This window comes from Tupaia chinensis, unplaced genomic scaffold (genome assembly GCF_000334495.1).
Source record: "Tupaia chinensis unplaced genomic scaffold, TupChi_1.0 Scaffold142716_1, whole genome shotgun sequence".
Classification (NCBI taxonomy): Eukaryota; Metazoa; Chordata; class Mammalia; order Scandentia; family Tupaiidae; genus Tupaia; species Tupaia belangeri.
The window spans coordinates 5700930-5710987 of record NW_006202562.1 but is presented as its reverse complement, the minus strand read 5'-3'; the positions used below and the strand labels follow the sequence as shown (position 1 = coordinate 5710987).

General features: G+C 47.4%; 1 protein-coding gene across 1 annotated transcript in view; it reads left to right on the top strand.

The window, feature by feature from the left end:
• Positions 1-5098, top strand: part of CFAP61 (cilia and flagella associated protein 61) — a 389757-nt gene extending 384659 nt beyond the window's left edge. Inside the window, exon 27 of the mRNA XM_006163629.2 lies at positions 4615-5098. Coding sequence (XP_006163691.1) covers positions 4615-4815 — 201 coding nt within the window. The 3' untranslated portion in view covers positions 4816-5098. The remainder of the gene's footprint in view (positions 1-4614) is intronic.
• Positions 5099-10058: the final 4960 nt, after the last annotated feature.

The window sequence follows — 10058 nt, the reverse complement described above, 5'->3', positions numbered from 1 at the left end:
TCTCTGTCTCTTTCTGTCTGGCTGGCGAGCACACGTGCCCTATAGCAAAAACCTCTCCAAAAAAAACAAAAATCTGTGGCCTAGTAGGTAAGGGAAGCTAGACTTCACATGGCATATTGTGGTTCAAGTCCCAGCCCCGGCAACTTGGAAAACACACTAGGAACATGTATATGCATGCCCAAATCTTGACAGGACAGAGAAATGGAGGAAAAGGGATTGAGGCATGACCATGCCCCATTGTGTGAATGTTTCTCTCTCTTTCTCTGTCTCTCTCTGGTAAGCGCATGCATCTCCTGTTAATTAAAAAAAAAAAAAGTAATATCCAAAACAATCTACAGATTCAATATTGAAATCCCATCAAAATCTCAAGGGAATTTTTCACAGAAATGCAAATCCTGATCGCATTTCATATGGAAATAGAAGGAGTCCGAATAGCCAAAGCGATCTTGGGAGAAAAAAAAGAATAAAGTTGAAGGACTGATATTGTCCAATTTCAGAATGTACCAAAAACAGCAGTGATCAAGACAGTGTGTTAATTGCAGAAGGATAGCTATAATATACAAATCAATGCAATAAAACTGCGAGCCCGGACATGAACCCATTTACATGAAGAGATGCCCGACATCATTAATTTAGGGAAATAAAGTCAGAACCGTAGTAGGGCACCACCTCACACCCACCTGGATGGTTATAGAAAAACACCAGAAGGGGATGGAATAACAGATATTGGCAGGGCTATGAAAAGATTGGACCTTGCACACTGCTGGTGGGAATGTAAAATTGTACGGATGCCATGGAAAATGGTTTATCGATTCCTCAAAAAGTTATGCATGGGGCCAGCAGATGATGTAGCAGTTACGTCACTGGACTCCCACACGGCCACAGCAGTTTGCCTCCTGGACCTGGTGGCTTGAAACTCATGCCGATATATACTCAATAGATATTTGAAAAAATTATCAAGGTCACTAATCGTCAGGGAAATGCAAATTAAAACCACACTGATTTATCATCTCATACCTATTAGAATGCCTGTTTATTTAAAAAAATGAATAAGAAAGATGAAAGATAGTAAGTGACGAGGAGAAAAGGGAACCCTTGTACACTGTTGGTGGGAATAGAAATTAAGGTCGCCATTTTGGAAAACAGTATGGAGGTTCCTCAAAAAGATAAAAATAGAATTACCATGGAATCCAGCAGTACCACTTCAGGGTATATACTCAAAGAATTGAAATCAGTATGTCAAAGAGATATCCGTATTCCCATGTCCACTGCTGCATTATTCACAACATCTTACAAATAAAACTTTACAAAGTTAGGGCCACTTCTGTAACACAGTGGTTAAGCATTGGGTAGAGAAGGCTGGATCCACATGGCTGACTGTGTCTTGAGTCCCAGACCCAGCAACTTGAAAAAGCATGCCGGGCATGTGTGCATATGTGCCCAGAATACTGATGGGAAGGAGTGGAGGAAAGGGGATTGTGGCATGACCAAGACCCACTGGGAGTACTTTCTCTCTTTTTCTCTCTGGCAGGCACACGTCCTCTGGCATTTAAAAAAAAAATAATTAATTGGGACCAGCAGTTGGCCTAATGGCTATGTTACTGGGCTCCCACGTGATTGACTGCAGTTTGAGTCCTGGACCCGGTGGCTTAAACTCATGCCAGGTGTGTGTGCGTGCATGCCCAAGATCCCGAGAGGAGAATAGAGGAGAAGGGATTGCGGTGTGGCCATCCCTCCTGGGGGGTGATTTCTCGCTTTCTGTCTCTCTGTCTCTCTCTTTCTGGTGAGTGCACGTGCCCTATAGCAAAAACTTCTCAAAAAATTAATTAATTAATTAATGACCCAGTAAAATCCTGCAAGTAAATCACTTTTTATTCCACTCAAAATAGAAGAATTATTGCAAGCTGAAAGAGGAGAAGGTCTTTAAAAAGTTCATGGAAATGTGTATTATGAGAGCCAGCAGGTGGTATGGTGGTTGGGGGCACTGGACTACCACATGGCTGACCATAGTTTGAGTCCTGGACCTGGCAGCTTGCTTTCTCAGTTCCTCTCTCTGTCTCTCTCTCACGCGCGCTGTTCCTCTCTGATAAAATTAAAACAAATAAATAAAGTCAAATAAAATAATTCTTTTTGCGGGGGAGAGGTTTTTGCTGTAGGGCACATGTGCTCACCAGAGAGACAGAGAGACAGAAAGCGAGATATCAGCGTGGATGGCCATGCCGCAATCCCTTCTCCTCCATTCTCCTCTCAGGATCTTAGGCACGTATGCACACGCGCCCAGCGTGAGTTTAAGCCACCGGGTCCGGGACTCGAACTGTGGTAGACTACATGGTAGTCCAGCGACAGTCATTATGCTAACTGCTGGTCCCAAATAAAATAATTCTTTAAAAAAAAGTAAAGAAATCATCTTTAGGGAAAAAATGTGTATTATGGAAAAACCTATGCATGAATTTTATTTTTGTCACACCAAAATAAACTCATACTTTAATTCCATTTTCCATGAACCTTCCAAAGCTCCCTCATAACTAACCCTTGAAGTCCATACGCCCCTGCCTTTAGGTTAGTGTCCAATCACAGGGCTCAGAAAGTACTGCTCAAACCTGGATGAAATGCCATCGATAGCAACACTCCAACAGAGGAGCAGACAGGGGAAGACAAAGCAAACACAGTAAAATGTTAACTGTGGAATCCAAGTGGGGGCGTGTAAGCATGTGCGTGGATTTTCACTGTACGGTTCTGTCACCCTATGTTTGAAAATGTGTATAATAAAATGTTGGAAAAACCTCTACTATACTATAGATACTCATATCATTCTCACTTCAAATAACTTTATTCTCTTTGGGCCCTGTCTTTAAAGATACTAGTAATATCTAGCTTTACTAAGCATTTATTCTAAAGTTTTAAAATCCTACTTCTTGGGGATTGTAACCAAGTATAGTAAACTAGGAGTTTTCCCAAGTCTGGGACTCGAATCGCTCAGTTGGCCATGTGGGATCCAGCCCCTTAACTACCATGCCATAACCACCATGCCACCTGGCTAGCCCCAGATAATTTTATCTGAAAATTAAGGATTTAAAATTGCCATTTTGGGGGACCAGCAGATGGCATAATGGTTACACTGCTGGACTCCCACGTAGTCGACCGTGGTTCACATCCTGGACCTGGTAACTTAAAACCTACACGGGATGCATGTGCATGTGTGCCCAAAAATCCCAAGAGGAGAATGGAGCAGGAGAGACTGTGGCATGGCCATCCTCCCTGGAGGTTGATTTCTCGCTCACTCTCTTTCTGTTTCTCTCTGTCTCTCAGGTGAGAGCATGCAGTCTATAGGAAAATTCTCTCAAAAAAAAAAAAAAAGAAAAACCAAAGAATGACCATTTTTAGGGCCAACAGGTGTAAGGTGCTAGACTCCCACATGCCTAACCACAGTTTGAGTACTAGACCCAGTGGCCCCAGTATTTATAAAGCATTGCTGCCCCAGAAATGGAGACACGTGGCTGTGTGCCACCTACTGGAACGACAGAGAAGTACAGGCATAGGTGTGTGTGCACACCCAAATCCCTAGAGGAGAATGGAAAAGGGGCTGCTGTGTGGCCATCTCCCCTGGGGGGTGTGACTTTTCACTTTCCCTATCTGTCTTCAGCCAGAGCATGCATCTTATGACAAAACTAAAATAAGACACAAAGAAAAACAAAATGACTATCCCTGGTGTACCTTGAAGACGTTATGCTAAGTGATGTAAGCCAGTCATAAAAAAGACAAATGCTAGGACCAGCAGATGGAATAATGGTTGCTTCGCTGGACTCCATCGTAGTCGACGGCGGTTCGAGTCCCGAACCTGGTGGCTTAAAACTCACACTGGGCTGGTCTGCAAGTGTGCCCAATGCCCCAACAGGAGAATGGAGGAAAAGGGATTGTGGCCACCCCCCTAGGGGGTGATTTCTCACTTTCTGTCTCTCTTTCTCTCTGGTGAGCGCACATGCCCTATAGCAAAAATATCTCTTAAACAAACAAAAAAGACAAATGACAGATGGTTCTACTCATGTGAGGTCCTAGAGGATGAAATTCACAGAGACAGAAAGTTGAAGGGTGTTTGCCAGAGGCTAGGGGGTGGTGGTTGGGATGGGGAGTTACTGGGCAGTTTGTTTTTTTTTTTTAAGAATTATTTAATTTTATGTTATTTTATTTATTATTATTTTTTAATTTGACTAGAGAAAGAGAGAGTGAGAAAGCAAAGCTGCCAAGTGTGGGACTTGAACCATGGTTGGCCATATGGGAGTCCAGCACTTTAACCATCATGCCACCTGCCGGCCCCAGGAGCTACTGTTTAATGGATGCAGAGCTTAAGTTTGGGAAGATGAAAACGTTCAGGAGATGAACAATGGTGATGATTGTACGACAAATGCAAATGTATTTAATGTCACTTAAAATGGTAAAAATAATAAGTTTTAGGTTATGCATATTTTGCCATAGTTAAAAATATTTTTAAATAGCTACCCCAACAATGGCCATCTTTGGGGAGTGGACCACTGTGTTTTTCATTTCAGCAAAACTGCCTGGTTACCGTGCTGAGTTCAAGTAATTTCTGTATCTGGCCTGGTTCTGTGTTTGCAGGAGGAAGACCTTCCTTCTATAGAGCAATTAGTTCATGAGATCGAGGTCGAGGAGCTAGAACTGGTGGGGACACCCAGGAAGTACCTCAAAAGAGTTTTCGAGGAACGCATCTACAAATCCCTGGTGGAAAGGAGCATCCTTGACTACCTACACTACAACCATTACCACCTGCCCATGTACGCATGGCCTGGCATCATTTAGCGTGGTCAAGGTCTCCGCTTTATTGGTTTCTACATTTAGTTCCTGGAAGTGCGCTGGGGAAACAGAACAGTTCTCTGAAGCCTGGCTTGACAGCCAAGCACACCCTGGCTCTTCCCCCTCCCTTGTGCCTGTAGTTTCCCCTGGTTCCAGTAGGTGGCACACGGCCGTGCGTCTCCATCCTGGGGCAGCGAGGCTTCACTAACACCAGACCTGCTCCTTTGCAGAATAACCCATTTTAGCAATAAAATGAGCTCATCCTGTGGGAAACTTGGGTGTGATTCTGTTTGGTTTCCCGGAATGTTCTGCCACCAGTATTGTTAGTTCTTCACGTTTACCTGGTAATACTTGTGGGTGATTAAGAAAAAGAAAGAAAGAAAACCATGTGCTCAGAATGGGAAATCAGTAAACAGATGATGAAAAATTAAATCTGTAGCCCAACATCAGAAGAACTTACATGGGAAAGCTTACGTGACCTGAAACAAGGAGGCTGCTCTCAGCCTTGGTTTCTGTTTCTCAGTGCACATCTTTGGTTTAATAAAGATGCTGAAAAACTGGAAGATCAAAGGAGTCACACAGAGGTTTTAGATCATCAAATGGTAGAGGGAAATGAATCTAGCTCATTCTCTCTGATTCTCAGCACTGTTGCTTTACATAGGGGTGGGGTACATGTTACCTGCAATGTGGATCAGACACCCTCTTTCTTATAAATAAAACAAATTAACTGAATATCAGGAAAAATGCAGGGATTCAGGAACCAGCGAGACTAACATGGAAGACTGTTTTTATCAGGGCCGGTTTAGTGGCGTGGTGGTCACACACTGCTCAAGTGAGGCTGGATCTTATGGAAGACTGAGGTTCGGTTTCCTGATGGACCTGTATGTGCCAGGCACACCAGTGATCCTCGCTGGCTGGGAAGGCGGGAGGGGGGATCGTGGCATGAAACCTGTTAACAGTTCTCTTGAGCCAGCTTGTGAGTGGTGTTAAGGCAGCTGAATCCCACATGGCTGACTATGCGATTCAAGTCCTAGACCTGGCAGCTTGAAAAACACACCAGGAATGTGTGTGCACGTGCGCACTCCCAAAATCCTGAAAGGAGGGAGAAATGGAGAAGGGATTGCAGAATGACCATTCCCCATGGGGTGGGGGTGGGGGTGCTTTCTTACTTTCCCCTGTCTGTCTCTCTCCAGCAAGTACATGTGCCCTTTGGTGAAAACAAAGCAAAGAAAGAGAGTGTTTCTCTCTGTGTCTCTCTCATTCTGATGAAAGAAATAAATTTTTCTTCTTAAAAAGATTTTCACTTATTTGGATCTCTTTAAAACTGGTCAAAACTTAAAACTGGTTTTAAAGGATATACATCCAGTTCTTGTTTATTTACATATTCATTTTTGGAGAGATTTTTGCTATAGGGTGTGTGTGCGCTCACCAGAGAGACAGAAATTGAAAAATCAGCTCCCAGTGGACATGACCAGACTGCAATCCCCTCTCCACCATTCTTCTCTCAGGATCTTGGGCACGCATGCACACATGTCTGGTGTGAGTTTTAAGCCACCAGGTCCGGGACTTGAACCATGGTCAACTACATGGGAATCCAGTGACATAGCTATTATGCCAACTGCTGATCCCATTCTTGTTCATTTACAAAGAAGTTTATTCATTTATTTCTTCTGAGAGAGACAGCACCCCCACAGAACAGAAAGAGAGTGAGAAATCTCTCCCCTCCCCCAAGGGGCAATGGCCATGCTGCAGTCCCTTTTCCATTCTCCTCTTGGAGTGTCGGGCATGCACGCACATGTGCCCAGCATGAGTTTCAAGCCACCGGGATGGAAACCTGAACTGCATTCAAGCATGTGGGAGTCCAGTGCCACAACCACCAAGCCACTTGCTGGCCCCACCCCCAACAGAGTTCTTCATAGCATAATTTACTCCCAATCTCAGCTGGCACGGATCGTGGGCATGCCCATGCCAGATGTGATTAGGGCGGTTCTAGGCCTTGAACCTATGACCTCTCCAATGTGAATCCAGCTGTGCTAACACTGTGTCCCCACCTGGTCCTCTGCTATTTGTATGTATTTTGTTGTTGTTTTTGTTTTGTTTTGTTTTGTTTTTTAAGAGAGATTTTTGCTGTAGAGCACTTGTGCCCACTGGAGAGACAGAGAGAGAGAAAGTGAGAAATCAGCCCCTGGAGAGATGGCCACGCCACAATCCCCTGTCCTCTATTCTCCTCTCGGGATCATGAGCATTCACACACATGCACCCGGCGTGAGATGCAAGCCACCGGGTCCAGGACTCAAACCTCGGTCGGCCCTGTGGGAGTCCAGTGCCTCCTGCAGGCCCCTTTTATACATACGTTAACAGTTAGCAAGAGCTGGCACAAATACAAGGCATGGCGATTAGAAGGAAGAGCCCGAGTTGGCATCACATTCCCAAATCCTCGGCTGCAAACAGCTTATTTGGAAATACAAAGTCACCTGATACTTCCCAAAAATAAAATCAGTCCAGCACGCCGGATTCTGCCTTTCCTAAGGCGAACGGAAGTAGGCAGTACACGCCACTAATTCCTTCACACGTATGCTTTCCACAAACACAAGGGCCGTTAGGGGAGGGCCCAGCCTTGGCCATATGGCACACGCCGAAATGTGAATGGGGAACCGTCGTGACTGGGCCACTCTCCGGAGTCCAGACCCGACACACGGGGAACCGTATTTCAGGGGCTGGTGAATGAGGCAGCTCCAGCGACCAGTCCTCATCCCCTTTCCTGAGAGGACTTGGGTCAAACTCATCAGCAAATGGCGCGAGTCTCTGTGACAGGCCCTGGGACCCCAGGATGGGGATTAACAGAACAGCCTCAGTTAGAGGATCAACAATTATGGCTTCTGTGACCGAGTATTACCATTCAAAAGCGTCTAGTCACATACAAGTGACCCCTAACGGCCATTCAGCCCCAATCCCAAATCATGCATCCACTTGAGAGTAAGTTCTTTCGCAGTCTTTTAAGAAGCCGTCTCGGCCTGCAAGAGCAGCGTGGCAGATTTGAAAACATCTCAAATCTATTTTAGTCCACAAAGTGCCCTGCGTGACATCGTTTTAATTCTTGTTCCTAACTCAGAAAGTAATTTCCCCCAAATAGGAAATGCAGCACTTATGCTAAATAATGTCCTGGGTTTAGGAATTGTAGCATATACATGCAGATTCAAGAGCTTTACCACTGAGGAGCGAGTCTCCTAAGACTGAAAGGGTTTAGGAATTGTAGCATATACATGCAGATTTAAGAGCTTTACCACTGAGGAGCAGTCTCCTAAGACTGAAAGAACTTAAATCTTGGTCAGGGTTTGAGGTTGGCTGTTTTAAGGGCTTTAAAGAGAATAAAGCTGATGGTAAAGTCTGGCACAGGAGGCCACTTCATAGACACCAGTATGTGGACTCCTCGGTGCTGAAACCAACTCTGTGGACACGGAAGGACACGTGCTGTCCCTGCCTGTGTCAGCATTTGCTCTCTGGCTGGGGACATCTTGGGCTCCAGCCTGAACTTGGAAGTCTACGGTTTGAGGCAAAGAATACTGATAAGACAATACCAAAGTTAATTTTCCAGAATTTGTAGTCCTCCAAATGACATGCAACAACCCTGGCTCACGGAGACCTCTAATGCTCTCCTGCCAGGTCAGTTTTTAGTGGAGTGTCACCACCTCGTTTTCAGTAAGGGCCCTTTATGGTTTTTACTGCACCCAAATATCACAGGAAAGCAGAAGAAAAAAAGATGAGATGGTGGGAACGAAGCAAGGCATAGAGGAAAAAATGTAAAGTAGCTGATCAATATTTACCCTTACAAGAGGGTGTGTGAGAGAGAGAGAGCTCGCCAAGGAACCAGGAGAGGGGCTGGAAAGTCTCGGGGCGAGGAGCTGTTGATTGTTTTCTGGTTGAGAGAAGTGATGATAAGGCCAGGATAAAGTGTGCGCCAGGAACGGGGCGCGGAGCCCGGCAGCTGTATGCTAATGTCACAGAAACCAAGCCTCCGCGTCCCCCATTAAAGCAGGCGACCAGGAGGCCACACATCACTGAACAAATAGGCCCTCTCTAGACAAATAAAATAACACACGTTGGCCTGTGGGGAGGAGGGAGAGAGGAGTAGGGGAGAGTAAGAGGGGGGGAGAAGAGTCGGAGGAGCCCTGCAGGGGGGAGGGAAGGGCAGAGTGGGAGAGAGGTGAAGCCCAGAGAGCACAGAGACAGGGGGAGAGAGGTGAGGGCAGGGACAGAGAGCAGGCAGGGAAGAGACAGGAGAGACGAGAAGAGACCTCGGGAGTGTGTGGGGGGACAGTCTGAGAGGAGAGGGACTGGAAGTGAGGGGGAGATAGAGGTGGACTAGGAGGGGTGAGAGTAGGGGAGAGTGGAGAGGAGGGAGGTTGGAAGAGGGGAGACGAGACAGGAGTGAGGGGAAGGAAGGGGGACAGAGACTGGGAGGGAAAGATGCAGGGACCAGGGGCTAGGAGGACAAAGGCTGCCCTGGAGGCAGGGGGGGGTGACCTAGAGGGAAAGCCGTGGGAAGCTCACTGGTGCCCCAAACCAAGACCAGGAAGCCAGGCAAGGCCAAGAGCACCCCTTTGCAGGCGAGGTGGAGGTGTGTGGGGCAATGCAGAGGGAGGGGATGGAGGTCACCATGGCCTTTGTGGCCAGTTCTGCTCTGGCCCCCTCGCAGGTGCCGACCCCTTCTGCGGCCCAGGGCCCACGTTCACTGCCACCGGTCCCCCTGAACCCCCAGCTCGCCCAGGCGCCACCTCTAGTAAAGATGTCTCCCACATTTCCAGGCTTCTCTTTGGGCAGCTGTGGCCAACACCCCCTTCCCGCCGCTGCCCTCGCGTCCCCTACCTCACTGCCCCACTCCCCTGCCCGGTGCCACCCGAGCTAAAAACAAACAGCCCTGAGGGCCCTTCACGGAGCGTGCGGTGGCCCCGACGGCACTCTCGGAGGATAAAAGCAGCGGCCAGCCACCCCGTCGGCCCGCGGCCGCATAATGGGGCGCAGCAGATTGCCGGGGGCCACTTGAAACTCGAGGGGAGGGAAATACTCGAGCGCGGGTCCTCCCCGCGCCGGGCGGACGGCGCAGCCTCGCGGATCCTCCCTTGTTCGCTCCCTTTCATGCTCTGTCCTTTTGTGTGGAATTATTTAAACGGGAGATCCATGGCAGCTTTATGCTAATGCGCGGAACAAAGGCGGCGGCCCGCGGGCTGGGGGGCCGGCACGCGCCGGGC